This window comes from Bacillus rossius, chromosome 6 (assembly GCF_032445375.1).
Source record: "Bacillus rossius redtenbacheri isolate Brsri chromosome 6, Brsri_v3, whole genome shotgun sequence".
Taxonomy (NCBI): Eukaryota; Metazoa; Arthropoda; class Insecta; order Phasmatodea; family Bacillidae; genus Bacillus; species Bacillus rossius.
In genome coordinates this window covers 31,953,606-31,981,191 of record NC_086334.1, presented here as the reverse complement: position 1 = coordinate 31,981,191, position 27,586 = coordinate 31,953,606, and the positions used below count along the sequence as shown (strand labels likewise).

At 43.3% G+C, this 27,586-nt stretch overlaps 1 protein-coding gene across 3 annotated transcripts in view; it reads left to right on the top strand.

The window, feature by feature from the left end:
* LOC134532983 (ecdysone-inducible protein E75) overlaps window positions 1–27,586 on the top strand; it is a 247,832-nt gene that overhangs the window by 190,528 nt on the left and 29,718 nt on the right. For 2 of the 3 annotated variants that reach the window (XM_063370080.1, XM_063370081.1), the window contains exon 2: window positions 23,607–23,695. In XM_063370080.1, coding sequence (XP_063226150.1) covers window positions 23,607–23,695 — 89 coding nt within the window. Of the gene's footprint in view, window positions 1–22,875; window positions 23,007–23,606; window positions 23,696–27,586 lie in introns of those variants that run through there. The other variant, XM_063370082.1, reaches the window with a different exon arrangement.

Sequence of the window (27,586 nt, the reverse complement as noted above, 5' to 3'; positions counted from 1 at the left end):
TACCTATATGTAGGGAATAATTTACTACAGAACACAAAAAGCAATTCTTATAATGGCATAAAAAAAAATCCCTAAATATGGCGGCTGAAACCGAGTTCAGCGAATCACAAACAATTTTTTGATGGTTTCTGAAAATTAACTGCATTTCATTATTCCTTGCACTTAATCTACAAATATTTTTTTTTTTACAAAAAAATATAAACAGGTAACTAACTCTCTATGTTTTTATTTACTAACAACGGTTATATGCCCACACGACGTGGAATTAAAAATACGCGTTTAAGACACGTCCCCACGCGACATATCGTAAGCGGCATCGTCACTTCCACACGCGTTGTTACGTTTTCATCGCCGTGTCAGCGGGCCAGGTCGCCGCCCCGCTAGTCAGTCCGTGACGTCACTGGAAACTCCTGGGAACCAAAGAGGAAAGGACCGTGACCCCTAAGACGTCACCCCTCGCCCGGTGGGTTGGGGGGGGGGGGGGTGGGCTAAACGCGCCTGCGTCACGCGGCGGCCTCGCGCCCTGGTGCGATGAGCTGGTGGTAGTTTCGGGAACTGTCGGGTTCGGTCGTCGTCGTTCGGTGAACCCACCCGTTCGCGGTACCCGCCTTCGAGGAACCTCCTCTTCCGCCGAATGCGATACACGGAAAAACAAAGAAACAAAAAAAAAGTGGGAAAGGTGTGTTAGGAGGAGGGGTGGATGCAATTCTTTGCGAAAAGTAGATTTTGATTACAGACGTGGAGCGATTAGATTCCGAATTCGTACTCGATACAAAAAAGAAGCTTCGATTTTATGGCATGATGTTTTCAGAAACGCCACACAAGTGTTCCCTATCAACTACATAAATAAATAACTACTATAACACAGATTTTATAAGGCACCAGAAACATGGTGGTAAAGCGATTTATTGGGTTTTTAAATTAACTTGCAAGGATTTTTTTTTTTTCGTTGTAATGTTTAGCTTTACGTGCGACATTTCTTTGTAATTCGCCTGACGCTGTTTTAGTAATAAATTCATCCATTATTAACTGATTTAGATTTTTTACTCTCTTACAACACAAGACATATTTGAGAAAATTACCTTCATAATTACTTGACGCAACTAACTGCTATTGGCGAGGAATTCGAAAATGAAAACCTGGCTTTCATTATTCTCTTCTCTCCTCCTTCCTTCCCCTAAGGGATTTATTTTTGTTTTGGAAATCCACAAAACTTCAATGTTGGAATGGTTAGTTTCCAAGCCAGTTAGTGGTGATCAAAGTTTAATCATTTTATATTTATTGTCTCTGTCTTGTTTCGAAACTGGGGCGGTGTTTGCATACACAATATTGTGATAAGGCAACCTAGAAGCTAAGTTCACTGAAGCAAGGAGTAATGAACGCTTATCTGTTTGAAAGTCAACCTCGAACCACTTCCGTGAGTGACGCAGATACCGAATGACGTGACACTATAAGTCTTGTTAGTTAAATCATCGCTCGAAAATTTAAAAACTAAAAGTAGATGATGGTCTGTACACCAGGAAAACAGCTCTACTGAAAATAACTTAAATCCAAACAGATAATTTTTGTATCGAACGAACCTATTTGGGAAATATTTAGCTAATTCTTTCTTCTTAACTACATTTAAAACTCGAATTTAAGTAAAGTTATCTTTGCAAGAAGAAATCATTGGAACGACTTAAGAGTTCTCATGAATATGTGACAAAATACAACAAAACATTGATTACTTCCTATAAAAAAACTTTGGTTATTACAATTTATGATAAAGATATGTCATTCTCAGTTCCAGTTATGTAAATTTCCTTGTCTTAAGAAAATCAGAAAGTTGTATCTGTGCCGTGACTTTTTTTTAATTTTAAAAATCCTTTAGCTTCCTGCACAAAAAAAAATAATTTAGGCAATAGAGTTTTATGGTTTTTTTTTTCGACCTTATCCATATTAGAAGGCTTGATGTGTATTTTCAAGTTTAATAGCATGCATTCATTACCTACTTTAGCCGCTCAAGTTGACCCAGCTTATGTAGGCTACCTACTTGTTTTTTTCTTTTTTTAATTTGGAAAAGTGTGTTTTACATTTTACGTCGTACGGTTACGCACACAAAGACTTAACGTGACGTGGCCTTCGCGGTTACTTTCATCTCTGAACCACTTGACTGCTGACTCGGTGCACAATTATTTCAATGAAATCATTTTTCCACGGCCGCAAATTTAACGGTGATTGTAGAACTTCATTCACGTAAACGTAAACCAGACGCTCAGTTTTGTATCTTAAACTTCTTCTCCTATTATTTACAATGAGAATTTGTTCAGCTCCAACTTCAAATACGTATACCAGCCTTGGAAAACACGTTGGACCGTAATTCGTATAGAGGTGTTCAGCTTATTTTGTCGCGATGAACCTGCTGCCGACGATAGACGGTCGAATTCGTGAATTTGTTGAATGAAGTTCTACAACCACCGTTAAAATTGTGGCTGTGGAAAAATGTTTTCATTGAAATAATTTTGCATCGAGTCAGCAGTTAAGTGGTTCAGAGATGAAAGTAACCGCGAAGGTCACGTCACGTTAAGTCTTTGTGTGCGTAACCGTATACGACGTAAAATGAAAACACACTTTTCAGCATGTTTGTTATTTTTTTTAATAATGGGTGCGTGTACTTTATGTATGCACGTGAGAAGTCATACTTACTTGGCGTGATAAAAATATAACCTTAAATTGACTGAAAGTTATTAGGTAATAGAAATAAAACAATACAATGATATTAGTGATATTACAAATATTGTTGGTTTAGTAAAGTATAGATAAAATGAAATTATTTTTTCTAGTAAAATATTTAAGACCAATTTTAATTAATAATGAAAATCCACAAATCGGCTGAATAATTTATAATTCATTAATTTTAGTAATTTATTAAAAATGACATAAATATTCATAGTTAATATGGCAACATAACCTCATAAACACTCTCATGAAAACGGCCAGGAGACTACCAAACCTTCCACAAACACTCCCTGCCAGCGACAATGGAAGCTTACAAGCAACCTGACATCGTCATACATACGGGAACATAATCTCACTTATATAAATACACTTGAAAAGGTTTATTAAAATAATTTCTATATCGAATAGTCACTATATATATATACATGTATAATTATATGGACCAGTATTCAACATCAGTCACTAAAGTGTATAATCTGAAAGGAAATATATAATTTTTTATTTGTACATCCTGTCAATTTTCGTTCCATGACGCACGCGCATTGTAAAAAAATTCACTCTCAACAATTTTTTTTGTCCATGACGCGCCTAAAGAAGTACAAGTTGAAAAAGTAATCAAAAAGGAACAGTTTCCTTGTCGAGAGCTGCCTCGATAGCTCCGCGCGGCAGCCATGACCAGCTCGCCGGCCCGATGACGCCAGTGTTTATCCCCGGGCGTCGCGTGTTGACCGAAGTCAATGCCCCCCCGCGGCGACCTACATCCCCGCGCCGTCGGGGCTTAAAGCGCCGCGGTGTGTACACAACGTATCAGCGGGGTTCGTTCACCTTGCGCGCTGACGGCCGCAGATAATCCCTCCCCCCCCCCCCCTACCTTGTCAGCGGCCGCATTATCCCATCGGACTCGCTTTTGTTTCGTTCCCTTTCCCCACCCTCCCACGCGCCCGAAAAATTCGGCACGTCAAATCACACATATTTGTGGATTTGTACGCGTGCGTTAAAACTACCCTGTCCCACCACAAAAATGGTGTTCGCAGTCATTACTGGCTTCGGATTATTACCTGGGCATTTGTTCTTTGTGTTGTCCCAGTACCTCAAATTGTTAAAAGTTATTTCGCAAACCGTTCCATAAATAGCGTCCCAGCATTAACTGCGCACATGAATAAGCACAATTAAACAAAGTAAAGTTCAAATTATTGAATATTCGAATATCTTTTCCGTAATAAAAAAAATTATGCGCCAATTTTTTGTAAGAAATACTCAGCATTATCTCGAAAAACGTATTTCATACGTGAAAAAAAAACTATTTTTATTACAAAACAGAAAAAGGGTTTTCTGTGCGTAAATACCTTTATATGGACAGACCCTACCAATATTACCAGGCTAGACTTTGGACAGTTTATCGGATACAGCTTGTGTATAACGCCATCATCTTCTCTGAATCAAACTACAAGCAATTCGTACACTCTATATATAAATGCTTACCACTGGCTATATTTCAAATTAACAACGGTACAGTCACACTAAAGGATAAGAATTTCACTTGTGTTTGAAGTGTAATCTGGTAGCAAAAATCTACCGCGAAACGACAGTCTCTCTAGCTATAGTTAGAGACATACAACATTCGCGTTATTTTCCGGTACCAGGATAAACTCGACAACCCTCCCCCCCCCCCCCCTAAAAAAAGTTGGTTTCTCTTGTCCACTGGCTGCTGTCACTTTCACTTCCGGCCGGATAGCATACGATTGGATCATTAGAGTTTCGTAATTATGTAATTGGTTTCTTGTCCTTCAGGGCGTGTCTTAAGTTAATATGGTCAAATGAGAACTCAGCTCACATGCATAATGGTATGCATTCCAGCCTCATGCCAAATAAATAACGCGAAATTTTCAAGTCTGCAGCTATAGCCTAGTCCAGGAATGAGTTCACTTTTTTTTACTACAGGTTTCATGAGAGACACTAGCCTTTCAATTATGCCATCAAATTAAATAAGGTACTCTTTTTCCAAAAGGAACGTGGTTAGCCAACTATTTTACCAGGTATTTTCTCAGAAGTGATGGAATTATATTCAGATGTCAAACGCAAAAAAAAAAGTTGCCAAGAAAGAGAGAGAGAGAGAGAAAAGTAGGATTTTCAGTTACTTTAGTTTACCTAATTGATTTGATTCACTGACTTATACTAACGGCGTACTTCCGCAGATAATCCCCCGATACCCATTTGACTGGGGACTGAACGCTTGTTGGACTGCAATAAGGTGATCTGCGCCAGTGTTTTTCTTTTCCTTGTAATTTGCGGGCATCTTGGCCAAGCTATTCTGGGAAGCGCTTGCTTCCGCACGGAATCTCTGTGATCGTGCGCCGACAGTACACGTGCACTTGAAACACAGACACCTCGACCGATCACGAAACACTGACGATGCTACAGTGTTTCGAAACGGATAACTGGTCTTGAAATCTTTTCGCGAGAAATAATCTGCTCCCATGCCAAGGGCGCAAATTTTAAAGCAAAAAAATTAATTCATTAAAAATTTGACCTCGTGTATTTAAAAAAATCTTAAATTACACAATGCAGGGCTTTGTACCATTTCTTATTTTTACAAAGCTCTGCCTTGCAGATTTACAAGTGATATCGTTGGCAACATAGTTTCCAAGTATTTTCCTTGTTCAAAAACATTTTTTACAGTGCGTGATTGATGTTTTAATACACGAACCCGTCAATGAAAACACAGACGATGCTGAAGTGTTTTGCCTCCCAGCTAGTCTCGAAATCGCGAAAAATACATGGCCCTACTGATGGATAGGGCCATGCATATTTCGCGAATAATATTACGAGACTAGCTGAAAGTTAAATACACTGTAGCATCATAATGGTTTTTTTGTGATTCGGCGAGTTTTTCCAGGTACGTGTGGATATTGTCACCACACCGATCACAGTAATTCAGTGCGGTGGCAAAAGCGTCCTGGAGTGGCTCCGTCGAATATGGCAGCGACTTCTCTCGCAGACTGCCACCAATCACTAGAAAGAAACCGCTGGTGCGGGTACACCTTGTTGGAGTCTGATAGGAGGTCCGTTTTTTTTTTTTTTTCGCGAAAAAATGCCTGCCTCTACTGATGGATAGAGACCGGAAAAATTCGTGGATTCATTTCGTGATATGCTGAAATTCAAACATGTGTACAATTCTGCTGGTTCTGCTATTGGCTCGCAGTTTAACTGGAGCTCTCTGGGCCAATGAGAGACTATAGACCAAAGAAGCGTCGAATCACAAGCTATATACCCAGTGGAAACGCCTCACAATTTAGTACCCAATGAACACGCGTGTTTACTTGAGAAATGCAGAGGATAATGGGGGCTATCCTAGAGGTCATTGGATCCGCGAATTTTTCCGGTCCCTACTGATGGATGTACCTGGACGTTGGCGGCATTGATATTCTGCAAATTATTTCATAACTTCGGGGTCCACCACTGGCCTTCCCCGCGGACCTACGCCCGTGGCCCCGCGCAATGGCTCACCAGCTCGAGGAACGTGGCTGCCGGACTGCCGCGAGCCGCGCGGGGCTGAGACCGGCCGGCGCGGCGGGTCAACGCACCGACAGTTTACGCGGCAGATGTACACACGGCGCCGGGGCTATTCCTGCTCCCGGCCGCGATATTATTAGCGCGATTTGCCTGCGGCTCTCCGCGATCCGATCACGTGATCGCCGGCACGCGACTTGTTACGGTTCCGTGTGTATTTCAGGAACAGTTACATCATGTGTAACTAGGACTTGGAGGAAAAATTTCGCGTTTTCAGTGATCTCCAGCATAGACGCCTCAGGCCTCTGCATACCTGTTTATCGGCTGCTGACTTGAGAGTCGTCTCCACCAGTAGGTGTCTGTTTTGGACATTTCTCCGGTCCAGGGTTTCTCACTGGCCCACAAGTTAGAACTACGCGTGATTCGCGAAATAATATGATCGCTCATACGACTGCAATAAGGTATGCCCGCGCTAGCGATTGTTTCCATGTGATTGGCGGCCGACTGCAAGAGAAGCCATTGCCCTGTTTCGCCGGGCCATTCAGAACGGGTGTGCTCCCCCCACCGGACGGCTATGATTGGTGCGCTGATAGTAGACATGTGCCTTAAATAAATCCAGGCAACCACGAGACACAGACAACGTAGAAATGTGGAAATCGTTTCGCGGAAAGCGCATGGCCCTACCTACAGTACTCCAACAAGCACCCAGTGCAATGGTATATGTATTTCAATTTTTTCCTGGGCGAAATGAATCGGCGAATTATTTTCTGGTGTGCTGAAAAAAAAGATGAATGAATTTTTATAGCAGCAATTGCTGAAGCTGTATCTATTTGAAGTAGTAAGCCCGATAGCCTGATACGTTTAGATAGCAAGTGTCTCAAGTTTGAACAAGTTGTGACTAGTCGGTCGGCTTTCAGAGCCGGAAGAGTGAGGTCGTGTGTACCGTGTCTGGTCCGCATCGTGGATTCATGTATTTCGAACAGGGGAACATTAAGTTTTGTTTGCTAAAGCGTAAATCAGACAAATGTGTCGTGCTAAAAGTAAAACTCTTTGACACCATCTCCGACGTTGAGAGCTGAAGGCCCTTCCGGAAAACCTTCCAGAAATGCTTCCAATCATGGGATTAACGTTGGGGTGAGTGTGCAACGCTAGTCAAGGAGAGTATTTTGAAGGAAATTAGTTCAAATTTGATGCAAGCTTATTACTTGTTCGTAATAAAAAAAAAAATTTCACCGAATTTTTTTTCACACTACATTTTTATTGATGTTAAGTTAAAATGCAAAAACCTTAGGTCCTGGTTCCACGTGTTTTTTTTTGTAAGGAAATGTAAATGTTATTCTGTGACTAGAGTAGTGTTGGAAAGTTTTGTGCAACAAAAGAACCTGCATTTTTTTTCCCCTCTCTCCGACTGTGCGTGGGACCGGGCATCTTTGTCGAGGCATTGATGGATGTCACCGTTACTTCTCTGTGTTCTTTCGGAGTCCCCCCCTCCCCGCATCACCCTATGCCCCTCCTCCTTAAGTGGTCCGTCCATTGTGCCCTTCTTGACCTTGAGGAGCGCGGCGAAGGGAGGAATGGGCGAGCGTTTTTGGATTGTAACGGGAAAGTCGTGCGGCGAGCAAATAGCCCCGGGGGGGTGAAGAGCCCCTCGTCGGAGGTGAGTGACCCGAGGCTGCGTGCGTGCGTGCGTGCGTGCGTGTCACGCAGGACGCCTCTGCAGTCCTCCACGATCCTGCACGGTGGCTCACTGCGAGCACGTGACGAGGGCCGAATGCCGTGCATCTGAGCACGTGTTCCAGGCTTGAGGCTCTGCATTACCATCTAGCTGCGCGTCGTCCCGTCTGCAACCCGCGCCAGATGATAATGCTAGCCTCCTCGTTCTGCATTCATGAAGTAGCGTGTGGTTCTCGCGTTTTTGCCATGACCGTGGACTTGGAAATTTAACGCCTCCGTCGTCGACGACTGCCGTTTCGTTTCAATATTTCACTCACGCCTTTCATTCTCAAAATACTTCTTCGTGAAACGTGCGATTTGAACTGTTGCGTGAAGGGCTTTTCCGTAAAAACGAAAGGAATGCAAAAGCAGTGCTGCACGATCGGTCCCAGCGATCCTGGAGAACACGATTGCTCAGAAACGAAGCAGTTTGATTACCGTGCGATATTATTTATTTATTATACTGTCGTATTTATTGGTGGCGAAGTTAAGGCGATACGCAGCATCATACATTGGTTTTAAAAAAGCACAACATAAACATGATTGATGATAAAGTAGGTAATACGATAGAAAGCAGAATCAAGCTTTAACTAAATTTCAAAGATAAGAGGTAACTATTTCAAAATTTAACCAAACAGCTAATTTACAGATAACAATTATATAGCGCTTAAAATTCCATGGTTGCCAAAACAAAATAATAATTAGTATCTAGTATTACATTAAAACCATTCATTCTCACACGCACACACAGATTCAAGCAGTAGGTAAGCTGCGGAGTGGTCATGGTAAGTAGGTGTTCAAAAAACGTTTCGTCAGTCTGTGTTTGAAATTAGCTAGTTTTTTTTTTTCCGCCTTGTCGCCTGGTTGAGTTCGACGAAAAGGATCCTGACAAACATAAAGGTCTCATACCATTCCCGAACAGACATCGATAGCCCCGACGAATCAGCTGAAGTCTCTTGTGAAAAAAAACCTTCCAAAAATGCTTCTAATCGTGGAATCAACATTGGGATGAATGTGCATCACTGGACAATGAGAGCATTTTGGAGGAAATTAGTTCAAACTTGTCGTAAGCATATTATTTTGTTGGTAGTAAAATTACTCACCGTATTTATTTACTTATTTTCTTGATTACACGTCGCACAACCCACCGCGCGCACTCCTCAGAGCGTGGCTAACGACGCAGGGTGTCCACAAGGAAAAAAATATTTCGTACCAACTTAGGCGAGAAAAAAGTACTAGATTTGAAAAAAAAAAGTACTAAATTATAATTTGTTATGGTTTTTAACAATTTAGGAAGTTATTATGACATTGCAATGCTCGAACTTAAATATCACACCACACACACACACACACACACATACATTCCATAGTTTTTAAAAATAATTACGCTTAATAATAAAACATATTGCAGTTACTATGATATTATTATATTAAAGAAAAAATGTACTAGATCTGTACTAGACCACTAAAAAAAGTTTAAAAAAAGATACTAGATCTAGTACGAAAGTACTAACTGTGGACACCCTGTACCGACGGCCGGGTGGGTCGCGGGCCGCAGGTTGCCGAGAACCGCCTCCTGGGGGGCAGTGACCGCCGGCGATAAACAGAACAGCGCTGCCGTCGCCGGCGCCGGGAGTCAACGCTCCTGGGCGGGGCTTATCTGCGCACCTCCTCCCCACCTCCCCTCCCCCCCCCCCCCCGCCCCGAGATCCGCCCTCGTCATCCCTCACCGACACGTCGTGGTTATCGACGCGCCGGCTTGAAGTAACAGCAAGGACGGAGCGCGTCGCATTCCGTATACTGTAACGCTCGAGCACACTGCAAAAAAAAAGTTTTATTTCACACCGATGTAGGCGTATGAGTGAGATAAAGACAGTCTGGTCGTAAAATAACACTAACAAGTACGTGTAAATTCACTCATCACTGGCGGGTTCTCAGGTAATTTGAGCGTGTAGCATTAAAAATCAACACATACACCGTATGCGTCATTTCACACAGTTTTAACAGAATAAGCTGAAAATGTATATGCGACTTATGCTCTCAAGTGCTTCCCGAGGTTGGTATATGTATTTTAAGTTGGAGCTGAAAAACATTTTTTACTGTGAACTTAGCCGTGTGCCCGACGAGAAAGCATTTCAGACTCATTTGTGATGAATTACAAAAAACGCTGATACAACAGACTTTTATTTATGAACGGAAGACTAAACACCGATTTCTATATTCCTAAATTCAAAAATGACGAACTTCCATACAAACTTTCATCCCCTAATTACCCCCTAAGAGGAGAACTTAAAAAAAAATATATATATATATATATATATACATACATACATACATACTGCTAACCTACGTTATATAAGAAACTCGTGCACAATTGCATGCTTCTACACCCACCGGTTTAAGCTGTGCGTTTTCTGTCAGTCAGTGTTAAGTATTTTATTAAGTATGTTATAAAGTATTTAAGATAGAGCACTAAGTGTCTGTATTATGTTTAGTTGAACAAAGTTCTACAACCACCGCAAATTGTCAAGCTGTAGTAGAGTTATTTCATTGAAATAATTTGAGGTAACTCACATATTTCCCTCATTCTTTTTTGGCGTGTTACTCCTCCCCCCCTCCAAATAAGTAAGGACAGAAGGTCCTCTGGCCGGATGTAGCGAATTTGTTTACCTTGATGGCGGACATTTTGCAAGCGAGGGGGGGGGGGGCGGTCTAGTGTCCAATCAGAGCGCGAGTTCGCTGATGTCGCAGACACCGACATTCTGTACTTGCTTATTCTGTGCAGCGTGCGAGGGCGTTGTTCGACTGACCCACGTGGTCTCCGTGGCTGTCTCCCGTGAGTGGAGGAGGGGGGGGGGGAGGAAATGCTCAACGCGTGACTCAAACGTCCAGCCGCAAGCACGCGTATCGGCGCGACGTGTGTCTTAGCTGAGTGGACACGCTTCAAAACAAGAGTCCTTTGTGCGTTGGTTGCTTGCACACGCACGGTTTGCGTACCATCAGTATAGAGACCGGGAGAAGTCTGCGGTTTCATTTCGTGATTGACTATAATTCCAAGTATTATACCTTTCGACTCTTTCTCCGTGACTGGCCCACAGCAAACATGGAGTACGTTGAGCCAATAGCAAACACTCAACCAAAGAAGTATTCAATAAAGACCAATCCTTTCTAAGACATCGCTCAGGTAGGAAGCCAATGAACATGTGGCGTTTACCTGAGCATGTATAGGACTGTGGAGTCTGTTCTAGAGGTCACTGTTATCCGCGAATGTTTCAGTCTCTGATCATTAGTAAAACACTGCCTTGAAATGTGTCTCCATTAATTCACCACACATATTAATCCTGTTCAAAATTTTTGAATAAAGTTACGAGTAAAGAAAATTATTGACAAAACCAAGTTTACGCGATTCGTAATATTCAATTTCCATAATTTGGCGCAAAGTATTTTTATCTGTAATTATATAAAATCCCCAACGAAAATAATGAAAAGGAAAATTATTATTTCGTATATTGCAATAGCGTTTTTACACTTGCTACGTGCTAATATGTGCAGCGCGAAAGTTTAACCACGAATTATTCCATCGAGAACATTCCAGAACGAAAAATTTCGGACCCAGCGCCAGGGGGGGGGGGGGGGGGGGCGTAAATAGCGCGTGCTGCTTGGTTAGAGAGAGAAGGGGGGGGGGAGATATTTCCCAACGGCGCGCCCGTGTTTATCCTAAAAACCAGCGCGCACGAATACTTCCGATCGCGTAAATATAGATCAAGCTGGTCTGCTTCGAGTCCCGCTTCCGGAATTCCTGCGGGTGAAGTATAGTAGTTGTAGGGTTGCTGGTGGGCTGGGGAAGAGGGAGAAGGGGGGTGTGCGCTCAAGGGTCGGCGAACCCGCGCGGCAGGGCCGCCAACCTCGCGCGCGCGCTCGTTCGTTCGTGCTCTGCCTTCGTTCGTCCCTCGGCAGGTGGCAGCACTGGCGCGCGGTCGTTTACTCCAGGTCGGAAGTGCAGGAAGGTCGTCGGCGAGCGATGAACCGCCGATATAGGCGGGCGCCCGCCCAGGGTATATGGAACACCTGGCATATGGGGCGACGACACGGTTTCTTCCCCTCCTGCCCCTCGGCCATTCCTCCGCCTCTCCTCCTCTCCTTCTTCCGTCAGGGTCTGCGACCTCGTCACCCCATAAAAAAAAAGGACTTCTAAACTTCGTCACGCACACGCAACGCTTACCAACAAAGTAACGCAAACTTTTTTTTTTTTTCGATCTCAGTGCGTTTTTTTTTTGGCACTGCTCTTTCAATCGCAGTGGTTACTTCAAGACGCTATTCAAAAACCTAACTCGTGTTCAAAAAGAACCTATATGTTTTTTGGTTTCTTGGTCAGCTTTGATCAAAATTATTCTGTAGCTGAAACAAATCATGGGGTTACTGGAAAAGTTGATCTAGTGTTTTTTGACAACCAAGGAGAATAGAATGGTTTCTGTGTCCAGAAGAAATTTCAAGGAATGTCTCTTAATGACGAAGTTTTGTATTATTTATATGTAGGAAACTTTGTTTTACAAGTTAAAACTGTTGTAACCTCAATAAATATTGTATTCAAATAAACTAAAACCATCAAAGAAAATGGTACTAGCAATAATCATAACACTTTTTTTTTTAATTTTAGATTTATTTAAGTTGAATAAAAAATTTGTATCAATATATTTTTCTCTTCGCAATGTAGAAAGTGTCTTAACATTGTAACATACACCATAGACTGCATTAGACTTTTTTCTTAGTACTTTATAGAACGGATCCGTTGTCGCTGTAAGATAGACTCCACAGTACTCTGCATATTCGGGCAAATTTCACATGTTCATCGGCTGCTGGTTTGAGAGACGTCTTTACCGGTTAGTCTCTAATTGGACATTTCTTTGGTCGAAGGTTTCTCTTTGGCCCACAGTACTCAGAATGAACTGCGAGCCAATGGCAGGTCCAGCACATTGTTTAAGTATTTCAATAATCCCGGGAATTTTTCCGGTCTCTACTTATAAACTTCTTTAAAATATTTATATTTTTATTGCAGTTTATAAATTTCAGTTAAATAAAATGTGAAAATGTTTTTACGATTCATAAAATTACTTACATGGTATGTTATAAAATATATATAATTTAAAACTTGCATATTTGCATATTTCACTTCTAGTTCGGAGAGTGTTTTAAGTGTAGGGTTCAGGCGGATTCAGAAACGGCCATAGCTAGAGACCCGAAAATTTCAAAATCACATGCGTGGTCAACCCATGTTTGCTTTACCAGTCGGTTCAGTTCTCAGCGAGAACGTTTTTTTCCGTGTCAGTTGGCACCACCTGATTTCGCTTACTTGTCTTATCTCGTGGCTGGGCATCTCTGGCTCGCGGTCGTAGGAGAGGGGCGTGTCCAATTAACTGCAGTTAAATCACGAGCATGAGTTCCAGCTCGCGGCCGAGTGGATGCGCGCGATATCCTCGTCTCCAGCCGCAGCCTGCGCAGGAGCGGTGCGCAGTGGCCCACATTGGCCGCGAGGCAAGTCCCGCAGCAACAAGTGAAAATGGAGAGCGCTTCGTGCCCTGGACGAAAGTTCAATGTCGCGGCGGAGAAAGAAGCGAGGGTGTGGGGAGAGGGGAACCTGCTGCCGCGGATTGCGACCGGCAGACCGGCAACACCCCCCCTTCCCCGCACCCAAACCACCACCACCCCCTCTCCATCATCGTCCTCTTGTGGACCCAGTCCGGAATAAAAACAAAAACTGCCGGGGCAACTTCCTCCCCCCCCCCCCTCCTTCCCAACCATCCGCGCAAAGTCTTTCGTGTCGTGTGCATTTCAAAATAAAACTAAGAATGTCATTCATCAGTGTGTATATACCTATATCTGCTATATCAAATATCACTGTCTCGACCCAAAGAGTAGACTTTCCTGTAGGTTATTATATGTGAATGTTAATTTGGTGTCATACAAATTATTACGAGGGTTTGTAACTCCGTATTAGAATGTCGGAATTATTAGATTTCATCATTTGCACTTTAACAGTTTCCGTCACTATACCGTGCGCTAACTTAATTTTGATACATTACACATGTTCATCATTTTTAGCCCTTCTACTTTTTTCTGCATATTTGAAGAATTATTTTTTTTTTTTTTGGCGGAAATAGCAGTGGGTTGATTTCCGCGGTAAATGGCGTGTTAACTTATCGCTGCCCTTCATTTAGGTTAACACACATGCTTCCGAGAAAAAAAAAATATCGAGACACTTGTAGGTTATGGTGGTACTTATTTTCTGTTTGTTAACACATAATTTATAAATACGAAGGTTTAGTGGCATGTCTGATGCCAAAAACGCTCGGACTAGAGAAAAGGCAATTTTTTTTGTATTGTCTATCTTGAGGCGAAGTGCTCGGTCATCGGTTTCTGTATCAGTGGGGTAAGTGACTCTGCATGACCTCACCGCAATGTCGTGCAGGCACGTTGTTGTTGGAACTGGTTAAGGGGGGAGGGGGAGGGAAGAGAGAGAGAGAGTGTGAGAGAGACAGAGAGAGGCGTGGAAGAACACGAAGGCTGCCGAGCGCCGGCGGAGACGGTCGAAGTGGGATCGGTGGGTCAGTGGCCCGCGCGCGGAGAAGCGACTCGAAGGAACCGGTGCGGCGTCGAGCGAGCGTCCCTCCCTCCCTCCCCCCTTCCCTTCCCTTCTTCTTCTTCATCGTTACCACTCCACGACCGGGTCACTAGCTAGTGAATCTCGACCGAGCACTTGCTCCTGCGTCCGGAGAAAATGATGCTTCCCCTTTCTCCGAGCATGGAGCACGCGCCTCGCGAATATATAGCTCGCCCTGCGGCAGATCGGGATTGTTTCGTTTTTTCATGTCGTTATTTTCGTCCCGAGGAAATTCATATGGATTTTTGACCACCTGAGCGTCGCATTTTATTATGCTCTGCACATTTTGTTGCTTAGATAAATGCTTTTTTTTTTTACTGTCTGGTATTTGTGAGGGGGGGGGGGGAATTCTTGAATACGTGTATTAATTTAAATATTTTTATTTCAACAGTTGCGTCTTGGTCACGCGCTTTTAGTTATTTCTCGGTGTGTCTACGGCTAGGTAATGGAATTAAACCTATAGAGTGCTGTTTTACAAATATTTATTCTTAAAAAACCGTGTAATCTGAAGATACCTCCGAAAATTCGCGTTATTATTTGACCACAGTCTAGTTTGCAATTCCTTCCTCTTGTCATGGGATCACTAGTTATTTCACATGCCCTAATGACAAGCGCATTGAAAAGCAGCCTAACAATGCATGTGTGACCTGCAGAGAAGAGGAAATTTGGCATAAGTAGGGACTGGAGAAATTCGCGGTTGCGATGACCGTCAGGATAGACTACACTGTACTCTGTGTACTTGGGCAGATAACGTTATCTCATTGGTTGCTGACTTGTGAGTCGTCTAAACTGGTCTGCCTGTTATTCGATACTTCTTTGATTGAGGGTTTCTCATTGGCTCAGAGTCGTCCCGATTAACAGTGAGGCAATTGCAAAATCAGCTTAAAGGAATACGTATTTGAATTCTAGCCTATCGCGAAATTTATCCGCGAATTTTTCCTGTATCCAGGCATTAGCTAATGAACACATAACATATACTTGATTATATACATGTTTGTGGAGTCTAACCTGAAGCCAGATAATAGCGCGTATTCCGCAGAAATTATATAACTGGCAAAACATAATCATGCCAGGTATGTATGACTGAAACAAAATGTCACTGCCGTAGTTCTGCTCCTTGCACCAATCTGATGGTCCTTGACCTTCCCAAAAATATTAATTTGCAGATTCCAAAAGGTTCCAAACGTTTCCGTTGCTGCTCGATACTTTACGTGACTGTATGTTCCTGGGCGGTGCACATCAAGACAATAGCGTCCAGTCAATACGTGTTGGGTATGCGTCTTGCGCGGACCATTCCGTATTTAGGTTTGCAAACAAATAAAATAAAACTTGGAGCTTAAAAAGAATTGCTGGTGCAAATTTTAAGGCATCGGAAAGCTCCCGGTGTTCAGTGACCTGTAAGATAGACTTCACAGTAATTTGTATACTCGGGCAAATGCCACCTGTTCATTGGCTGCCGATTGGTAAGACTTTGGTAGTCGCTCATTCGGTATTTCTTGAGTTGAGCGTTTCTCATTGGCCAAGAGTATTAACTATAAACTGTTAAGCCAATAGTGGCAGCAGCTTAGAGGTACACATTTTGAAGTTTTATCAAATCACGAAATAAATCTGCGAATTTTTCTAATCCCCGCCAACGTGTCGTAAAACATAGATCAGTGTCTCTAATAATCCCACAAAAATTATAAATCATTGCAGTTCATTTAATAGGCTAGTATGTCTGTCATATGTAACTGAAGGCGGGTTGGTGAAATTTACAAGTGGCACGACTGGATGTCCATTGCTTACTGGTACACTTGCAGTTTGGCTGCCTTTAAGCACGCAGCAGTGGTGAGAAACTGCTCAAGTTACGTGGCGCGGACTATATCATCCAGAGCATGCACACACAGTACGGGGCGGGTCGCGCATGCCACACGAACCGCGGCGTCGAGAATGGCACAGCTGCGGGCTCCCCACATGGCAGGAACTAGCACGGAGAAGGAGGTGAAAGAGGAGACGACTTCTCCTCCGCCTGACAGGAAGCTCGCGACAGGAGAAAACAAGGCGAAAGGGCAAAAAAATTGAAATTCGGGAGTTGCTCGGTAGACTCCTCCAGGGCGGCTCGCAGGGAGGAGGGCGTTCCAAGGTCGGGGTTGATTGACCTACCCTTCCTTGCCCTTGGACGCCTGTACACCCCGGGACTCTGTTCGGGGCCCGCACCCTGCCCTTACAATATTATGTATAAAAGAAAAGTGCTTGGCCGCGTGTCCTGGGGGCAAGAGTGTCTCATGTCTCGTGCCTAACTCTTTGTGAGGTTACGGACAAACACCGCTTAAGGCCGTTAGGGCCACATCATCATACAATTTTTGTGTGGAACGCTATTCAACTTGACGTTTTTATCATGAATTTATAAAGGGAAAAATAACACACTTATATATATATATATATATATATATATATATATAGCGCATTAACTTATTAGTTACTTTTCAAGTATTATTTATGGTCATCTCATAACCAGGACCAAATCGACACTTTTCAGGTCAATTTTACAACTATCATTTCTCTTGGGAAAAATAATTCTCGATTTTTTTGAGCTTAAAAATTACCACGATACTCATCAGCAATGTCAAATAACTTAAGGGCGCTTTGGAAATGTCGGCCCGAAAATATATTTCGTAGGCTAGCTCATTTGTGATGCTTCACAAATACTTTACCTGTATTAGTAAGTAGGTAGTTCAACAAAAGTTGAATAATAAAATTGTACGTTCCAAAACGGCACTGAGAAAATGTGGCAAGATAAAACTACACATCCACTGTCATGCATTTATAAGAGGTTAATAATTTAACGTAATTTCCACATTTTTAATTTGTCATCATATAACTTCATAGCTTAAACACTATTAAAATCAGTGAAACGCCTAAATTCCGCTGTCTTTTGAAAACTATCAAACTCGAAATTGCAAACTATAATGGTTAGATTGGGACAATATTAACTTACGTACTTGTCAATTTTGTTAAGTTCAACACATTTTATTTTACCACGAAACTATAATTAGTCATTGCCATGAGAACTGTGTGGCAACAGCTGGGTTCTTGAAAGTCGTCAGGAAAACTGGAAAAAAAAAAAGGTGCCGGAGCGAGATAACCGCATCTTCCACCCAGAACCCTTTTTATTCGAACGGAGGGAATCTCAAGGTGAAGGAACCACGACCGATAGCGAAAGGGGGGGAGGGGAAGGGAAAAGTGGCCCACCCCTTTTATAACAACAACAACAACCCTTCGCGGGTCCGACCATCCCCGTCAACACCCGGTTAGCAACGCACCCCGCGTGTTCCCGATCCGGACAACGGCAGCGCAAGCGAAGACAATCCCCGAGACAATCGCCGTCGAGAGGTCGCTGCACTCGCTCGCCGTCAGAGGTCAGCGCCATTGTGCCCTCGCAGAGGGGATGCCCTTTCACTCGAGGAAATATTCTCTCCCCCTTTACCCGTGAGCCGTGGAAAATGCTGGCGCGAGCTGAATCCGGCCCTCGTTTTCGCCTTTCGTCGCCCGTCCGGAAACTCCAATTCGCGCATCCCACCCGCCCGCGGACAATGGAGGAAGACTCTCTCTCTTTTCTTCCAGCGTCAAGTCGCCGCGCTCTTGCAGAAGGAGAAGACATTCTCGAGCTACGGAGCGGATATTTCATGCCTTCGCAGAATTCCGGCTCGTAGGAAGGGAGCGAGATGGAGCTGAATCGATACCTCGCAACTACACGCACCCGCGAATCTTTTTTTTTCCCTTCCTTTCCTTTCGAATTGTTCTGTCACGTCACCTCAGCACATTCCAGCTGATCTTAAAAAAAAAAGTCTTGAGACTGGCTCCTTGCTAACTATTTCCTGTCAGCAACGGCATGTAATCAAACTGAATGAAGCGCAGACTGTCTACAACCTGCTCCAACTGACATGTCAGTAAAAATGGTTTCTTGTTCCGATGGACGCTCGCCATTGCTTGTTTTCGCCGTATGTCATAGATAGACCACAAGGTGAACAGGAAAGATAAATACGCAAACACACAGGAAGAAAACATTACATTATTGTGGTCTCTCTACGACGTACAGTGAAAACCACCAGTGACGTAAGTCCATAAAAATTATTTATATAAATCATCCCCGTTGCAATACTCATCCAAAGAACGAATGTTGGAAAATTCCGCCCTGTCCCTAGCATGCAGCAGAAGTTAATAATCAATACAATATTATGTTACATTTGCCATACGTATATGGAACATTTTCTATACAGTCGACTTTTCTATAATGTTTTGAGATTATACAGCATGGATTCATGAGAAATTTCCCAAACAATTTTATATGTCTACTATAATATATTCTTGGCTTCTGGGTTGATGGAAATTATGGTGTGATAGACCTTTGTTTTTGCATGCCTTGCCAGGGTCCTTGAAGATGGCTACAACAAAGCGTGCCAAAACGTCGGGCACGTCGTGTGATAGACCTTTGTTTTTGCATGCCTTGTCAGGGTCCTTGAAGATGGCTACAACAAAGCGTGCCCAAACGTCGGGCACGTCACCATCATTCCACGGAAGTGGTCTCAGCCCAGTGGTCACGAAAGACCATGATATAAATTGTCCAGGTCAATAACTTCCATTACATTTTTTTAGAAACGTTACCAAAAAAATTTAAATTTTTCTTTTCTTTTCCCACTGAAAGATTCTGAAAATGTTCACATTATCTGGAATGTACTGTGGCCGCATAATTTCGTCTAGCTCAAAGTCCATCACGGCTGTGAGATAAATTCTCTCCAAGCGATACAGCAGCGTGTTTGCAGTGTAGCGCAAGCACAGATTGAACACGTTACGCATTGTTTTAATATCACGGCCAAGGGAACATATACGTGCGCACGAACGAAATGGTATTACGAAATGGCGTCAGGAATTCTGTGCTAAGGAACTAAACAAGTAATTTTAAAATTAAAACGTTTGTGATTTGCGTGAAGATATAAATGCCGTATTTAATGTGTTTCTTACAATAATCACTTAAGACGAGGGATATTACAATATTTTGCAGGCTATCATGGCAGTTAAAAATTAATTTTCGCGATAAAACACCATCCTTAAACATATTGTTCTTGTATATAACCAAAAGAAAATCAAAAACGATATTCGTTATTCTAAAGTATTATTTCAAAAAGTGATTAATAGGTATACACGTGTAACATTTTAAAATGTGCAGAAAAGTTTAAAGTTTTAAACTTAAGCTTAGAAAATTCAGATATGGGCTCTATTATAGCTATGGAAATTTCTAGGCGGTATTCAATCTCCTGCTACGTCTTCTGAATTGTGTTCACAAATACAACTGCAATTGTTGCAGCGAACGTCTTTTTAAAGTGCTGGATTTTCGTTATATTCTCGGCGAATACCATGTTTTTAATGTATTCCCACCGAATAGCATTTGGCTGGATTATGTGATTTGAATAATGCAATTATTAACGTTTTATTATGGTTCCGAATGTAGAGATTACACGTGTATTCTTTTTCTTTTTCGTTTAACCTCGCCCGTTCCGCCGACCATGTTGGCAACACTGGAACGTAACGTGCGCAGACCCGAGCAGAGAGGCTGTGACTAGAAAGCAGAAAAGTAAATATAGTATTTTATAACCATGCTCCTTTTTTACTCCCTCCCAGTATCTACACTGTAATTTATATGTAAATGGAACAGAAAACAGATATTTGTAAATTCGTACATTTCACTACAAAATAGTGTTTGCCGTAATACTGGGTTTTGATTCCAACCCGGAGGTTTATTCTTTGTGTTGTCCCAGTACTTCCAATAGTTAAAAGTAATTTGTAAACCATTTCCTGAATAGCTTTACAGTATTAACTGCGCACATTAATAAGTATAATAAAACAAATAATGTCTAATTATTAAATATTGGGTTATCTTTTCCTTGGTTAAAAACTTTTTCTTGAATGAAACATCTATAAAAATATAAAATGATGTGTCAATTTTCGTAATAAATATTCATTATTACCTCGTAAAACGTATTTCGTACATGCAAAATCAACGATTACATATGTTGTACAAAATTTACAATATACTTCTTGTAGTATTATAAACTCTGTCTTGGCAACGGTTGTCCAAAGGTATATTTTGTAAATGTACATAATTTTTTTTGTCTGTGTATAGTCTGTGACGTGTAACAGGTCTCGAATTGACAGTGTTCAAAATTAGTACCGATGGTATAACACTGTATACCCCCCTTCCTTTCTGGAATTCAAATTCCCTTACTTTGCGCTTGCAAAATTGTAACTGCGAAACGGGAATAACAAACTTGATTTAGCGGCTCTTCCCACATCATATAGAGAATCCTACGAGTTGTGTCCTGGGCTATAGGTATACTTACAACACCATTTTTTTTTTCAGTCAGCAGTGTTTGTAAACAACTGCATGTGTACTTTGGTAGTTTTTTATTTGTTGTCAAAGTAGGTACAAACTACACTAGACATTGTACCAACTCCTCACCTTTTCCCCCGTGACGAACTTCCGAGGCGCAATCTTTTAAAGCAAAGATCTTCGGTACAAGAGGTTCTGGGTTAGGTTCTGGCGCACGGGCATTTATTCAAATTTTCAAATCGCAAGTAAAGTTGTTAAGAGGCCACTCCAGTGTTTCAGGGGCATTACGCAACCCGCGTTAACCTCATAAGATTCAATGCTATTTTCATTTTGCTTATAACTTATTAACTAATATAGATTTCGAAATGATGCTTGCTTGATATGTAAGACAATGATGCTCTTATCAAAGCCCCTTTCTTCAAAAACGTGCATAAATTATTGTTCAAACCTAGACAATACACTTATGCATATTAGTAAAGATTAGTATAAAACCATAATTTATGCACGTTTTTGAAGAAAAGGGCTTTGATAAGAGCATCGTTGTCTTACATATCAAGCAAGCATCATTTCGAAATCTATATTAGTTAGTAAGTTATAAGGAAAATGAAAATAGCATTGAATCTTATGAGGTTAACGCGGGTTGCGTAGTGCCCCTGAAACACTGGAGTGGCCTCTTAAGTCACCGTACAAATTATCCTGTTGGCCTAACAGATTGAACCGTTTATTGGCAAAATAAAAATTAAACCCAATCTCCGAGAGGGTGTTCTAGGAAAACTATTTTAGTTCGTGTCGTACTAAGGGATTTACCTATCAGTTTACCCGTGACCCGTGGAAGTACCAGGGCCATGGTTGACTAGCAGAGCTGGAGGCTGATGGGTGTGTGGCCGAGATGGTTGTGTACTGTCCAGCCCACTAGACACCGTGTCCGTACCTACGCAGACGGACGCGGGGGCACTGCCCCCGGCAGTGTAAGGTGACGGGGGTAGTCAGGAGGGGGGAGGGGGTAGTTAGCGTCGCCGCAGAGCGCGCGGGAGGGCGGCGCCAGGGTGAACGAACAGCGCGTCGTCATGGCGACGGGAGCAGACGACCGCCGTCAACACGGGGCCATGGAGCCGTGGTTAGGGTTCAACGCCCGCAGGGGTGTGTGTGTGTCTGTGTGCATGCGCGCCCCGAGCCGTAGCACTGACCACTCACCCCCGGGGAAATATGCGCTGCTCGCCCGCTCACGGTGAAAGGGTATCGAAAAGGCTTTCCCCCCCCCCCCCCCCCGTCTCCCATTTTCGAAAATTCGCTCTCCGCGGAACCCGCGCCGAAGAAGTCGCAGCGCGATCGAGGCTCCGGACAGCGCCGGGAGGGGAAGGTTGGTGTCCTTGGCCGCCACGCTCCGTCTCCGTCGCACACCTCTCTCTCTCCGTCTCCGTCCCTCTCTCGCTCTGGCCGCGTGCTTGTCTGGGTAATTCAGTCAAGGTTCGGGGGCGTTGAACCTTCTCGCCCCGTCTCTCTCTAGCCGTGCCCGGCCATAGCCCCTGCTCCGAGCCGGGCGGGAGGAGGGGGTGGGGGGGCAACCTCCGGCCAATCGCGCGCCTCCTGCCAAGTATAGGCCCGCCCTCCCATTGGCCGGCGCGCCATTGTTGTCAATGACCTCCAGCATCGAAAAACTCGGGAGCACATAATGGTTTCGGCGCTAAAAACACACATATATATATTTATTTTTTTTCTGGTGCGCCCTCCCTCCTCTCGCACATGGCGTCTCCCCCTCCCGCCCGAGGAGGTTGTCGGTAAGGGCGAGAACGGCGCGCGCGGGCGGCCCAGGTGCGCTCGTACGAGCGCAGGGGAAGCAGGGGGGGGGGAGAGGTGTTTCCCCCCTTAGAGCGCCGAGCGCGCGGTCGACGACGGGGCTCGACTTTCACTCTCGGGCAGTCCAGTCGCGCCGCCGGCCCGGTCGAGTCGAGTGCGAGAGAGCAGTGCGCGATATGATCGTGGACGTCGGCGCGTGCGGGTTCGAGCCCGCCATGCGCAGGGAGCCCGAGCTCAACATAGGTACGTGTGTTCGAGCTGTGTTCGAGTTGTATAAACAATTACCCTTAATTTGTAAGATGCGGAAATTTTTTTTAATACTATTAAAAAGCATATTTTACAATTTCAGCGTCGTGGCTAAGAAAATGGAAGTGTTTGCAAACTAGTGCGTTTGTTGCCGGCGTTATTTATTTATTTATTTATTTATTTATTTTTGCTGAGACATTTGTTCCCGGTCGATACTTCGGAGACCCTGCCAATTTTGCGGTATTATACCACCACCAAGCTACCATTAAATATATATTTTTATTTTTATTTTCTCTTCTTGTGTTCATACGGACGTTTAATTCAATACATGTACTAATCAGTGGATAAAAAAAAAAGAGTCAAAGAACGTCTTGTGATACGTGTGCTTAAACTAGACGTTCGCCTTAAAGAATCTCTCGACCGATCACGATGGGTTTGTTTCCTTGGCGCACTATTCCGTGAACTGTGAATGCCCTGTCAAGCCCGGCGAGGTGGAGCGGTGCCCGCTGGGAGTGGCGGGGTCTCCGACCTTGTTGTGTCGCCGTGTGTTCGCGTTGCCTCGTGCTGACGGCGACCCCGTCTCTTGGCTGTTTGCAGAGTTCGACGGGACCACGGTGCTGTGTCGAGTCTGCGGCGACAAGGCGTCGGGGTTCCACTATGGCGTGCACTCCTGCGAAGGATGCAAGGTGAGTTTCGCAGCAAAAAAAAAAAAAAAAATCTTTCTCCCATTTTCAACACGCCATCTTGGGATCGACAGTGTTTTTAATCTGCTTCGGCTGAGTCACACGTCAAGAGATCTTCTTAGTCTAGGTATTAAATGGTATTGTTACAGCTGTAGCCATTCTCGAAAAATGTGTACAGATGAAAACAATCTGTAGCAGCCACTATACTAAATTACGTCCTTTGCTTTAACGGGGAAGCTAAATTTTGAATGATGAAGGATCTGTAAAACTGTTGAAAGCAATATGGCGTGTTTGGGTTTCCATGTTTCTCGCTTAAAGAGTCGCGTGTCTGGCCCGCCATCCCGTGGCAGTGAAAGTGACGGCGGCCGCGGTGTCCCGGAGAAAGCATTGCGTCACAGGCCTTTCTCCGGCGGCTGCGCGCGTTCTGCCCGTGTGTGTGTGTGAGAGAGTGAAGAGAGTTGCGCCGGGCCTCGTGATGATGCGATGAGGGGGAGAGTGTGTGGGAGGATGGGAGATGTGCGAGCAACAGTTGGTGTCCTCTCTGCTCCGCCCCGCCTCTTTGTTTACGCCGCGCTGATAAGTCCCCCTGGGACAACTCGTCCACCGTTGACCGTTCTTCCCCCGTGAGCGACTCTTTGCCTGCCGGCAGCGTTGCGCTGGTCGCTTTAAAGTTATCCCGTGGCTGATTGGGTGATTTGGAAATCCCTCTCCTGTTGATCTCGTGGTGAATCTGTTTTTCTGCACGTCGAAGATATAAGATTGTCGTAGGTCGAATGTCTTGGGTAGGTACATGCTTTGATGGCGCGACTTTGCGATGTTTGTTTAAAATATTTGGACGCCTTGGTACATCGAACTTGCGTTAGCTGTAAATTAGACCATTTCAACTTAATTCAATCAGACGTTCGGGCATGTAACAGTGTTTACTTTCGTGATGCTTCTATGGCCCCAAAAATGTCCTGCGACAAATTGATACTGGATAGCTGCAACTCGCAAGACTGCCACTTCTTCAGTTGGTAGAAGTAGACGTATGTCCTTATGTATTTGCATCCATAGCTAGAACTACTGCAACAACAGCAGAATCGTCATAAACATGCTATTTTAATTTTCTAAAAATTATTTTTTTAAATTTCTATTTACATTATAAAATTAAAAAGAATTTTTAATATTTATGGTTTGTATTTGTTACAGTCTCGTTATAAGCTCTCGAATTTTTTTTATTGCCAAATGCAAATTTATTTATTTTTGTAGAGAAGGTTTTCAAAACAGAAAACATACTTCGTGCTGAGCAGAGCGAACTAAGAATTTAAAATATAAGTTGCCTGTCTGTTCTCCTCTAGGATATATTATTTTTAATCAGTTATAATTGAAAATTTGAGTCTATTGAGTACTCTATTGAGTATATTTAACACGGCATCTTCATCTACGGCAAATCACAGGCGTCGTTTTAACACGACAACTTAGTTCCCATTGGCCCTTTCGGTAGCGGGACTGATTTTTTTTTTTTTTTTTGTTTTTTTTTGGCAAGTTGGAGCAAGTTAGGTAAAGAAGCGTCTCAAACGTGAACGAACCGCGTTGAAAGCCTGTATCAAACAATAAAGTCACCATCTTCACTAACGCCTCCAAGTTGACGCGTCGGGGCTTTGCGCGGGACGTGCTCGAAGTGTTAGCGCGCATGCGCGTGGGCGAGATAAAGCGATAAGGGGGGGGGGGGGGAGGTTGAGACGGGGGGGGGGAGGGGAGGAGGGGCGGTTGAACGACCGCGGCTCGGCACATGTGCATCGGGTTTGTTCCGAGTTGAAGGTCGGTTGCTGGTGTCAACGCACGCCCGGAAGAGCAGTGCCCCTTGGTCACCCCTCCTCCCCCCCCACTCCTCCTGCCCCTCCCGTAGGCCCCTCATGTACCATTGCCCGGCCGTGGGCAGCTCGGTTTAGTGACCTTGGCTGCCGGACTGCCTTCAAGGATATGCGCCTTTTTTTTTTTTTATTCATTTACTGGCTCCCCACTCGTCGGGTTCTCCGCTTTAACGATTTTAAAGTGCCGAAAACCAAATAGTATTAAAAAAAATTCCCCACCGCCCCGAAGTAATTAAAAAAAAAAGGTACGCGAGTTCTGAAGTTCTCTATCCTGACCTTGAGAGGTAAGGCGGGAAGGTGTCGGGGGCATCGGCCTGTTGTTTCCCCCCCCCCCCCCCTTCTTCTTCCAGACAAAGCATTGTCCGCGCTCTGCGAACAGGGAATATGTAAAATATAAAGACGTAGGATTTTACGACTTTTAAGTTAAAGTAATGTGCTACGATTGGATATATTAATCACAGAGGAAGCAAGTAAAAAATTAATTTAGATAAACTGCACATTTTAAGACTATATGCCAGCGTCACTCTTTAAAACTCATTGCTACTAAGTATATTTTGAATGCGAAGTGTTATCATCTGGTTGTAAAAATACAGTCTACGTTTGACTGTAAAGTATGTCACACAAGCTTAACTTTTTTTTCCCTTGGTTATTTACACAACTCAGCACAAGAATGTTCGATTTTCGTAACTCAAAAGGAAAACAAAAACTGATACTGAGTACCTGCATTTTTTTTTATTTGTGTCTTTGCGGTAGTGGTGACATAGCGTGTTGGACAGCCCTCCGCGTATTTGCGAACGTCAAGTATCAACACTTGTCACGCAGAAAAAAAAAGTCCTCGTCCTGCGGAGTCAGGTCCTGCCATTGTCCAGAAAAAAAAAGGACCCGCCCGCGTCCCTCCAGCAACTGCGCACTCTGCCCCCACCCACCCCCCTTCTTCCCCCCTTCCCCTTGTCAAAGCGAACTGTTCCTTATGGGAGCCGAAGTTACAGGTCGCTGACCTCACGTCATCCATATCTCGCCTTATCTCGTTACGTGCGCTCCTCCTAGCTCAATACATTATTTATGGCGACAAAAAAACAAAACCAAAAAAAACCGTCCGTAGATATGCCGTCAGATACGTATGCGGACAGTAGTCTTTCGTGAGCTCGACTGGCAAAATTTTACAGTTGATATATAGCCCGGTGTCATGTTAACTTACCTCGAAATTGGCAGTTCAAAAACGCAGTGCCAGTGGTCTACGCATCCTTCCAACGTGGTTGTCACTGTCCGTGAACAAGCATCATGCGATGCTTTACAAGTGACAGTTGGGAAATGAGTAACGCTGGTACTCCTTTCGAGAAGTGTCCCATTTTAGGCGCACACATTGCATATGCACTTGCACCACTCGCTGATTTGACTGAATTGTATACTAACGTAAAGCGTTTGGAAAATTTTCACTCGATGTTAAATTCACGGACACAAATCCTACTGACGATAACATTTTTTTTTCTTTAACGGTGAATTATATTTTAAGAAATTGTAACTCGTCACTCCTTTTCTATCTGATTTTGCTTGGTAGTTAGTAACATAGTAACACTTATTTTACTGGTGAATTTTATTGAAAGTTTTATTTAATATACCCTAGTGTTTATCATTAAGTGTAAATTCAGAACATAATAAATTAATACTAGAAGGATGTTAAAGCAACAGATTCATGTAATCAGAAGTTAAACAAAATAACTTTAACCAATTTTCGAAATTACTTTTTTTCAAATTTATAAAAGATTTGCAAAGACACTCACTACACACTGCTTATCCTTGTTCATTATTATTACTATCTTTTTAAGCGGACTCTTCGTTTGACAACCTGCGTAGATTTAACTTCCGCGAGCCTGCAAACGAGCATCATTTGAAAATTGTATTAATAAATTAGAAAAATTCGTATGAATCTTAAATAAATATCATTTCGTTATAGTTTTGTGTTATGTTTCTGTGAGATAATTTGGTCAATACAGCGTGTCTGTACCAAACTGTATGTTCTCTTATAATATAATCTTGAATG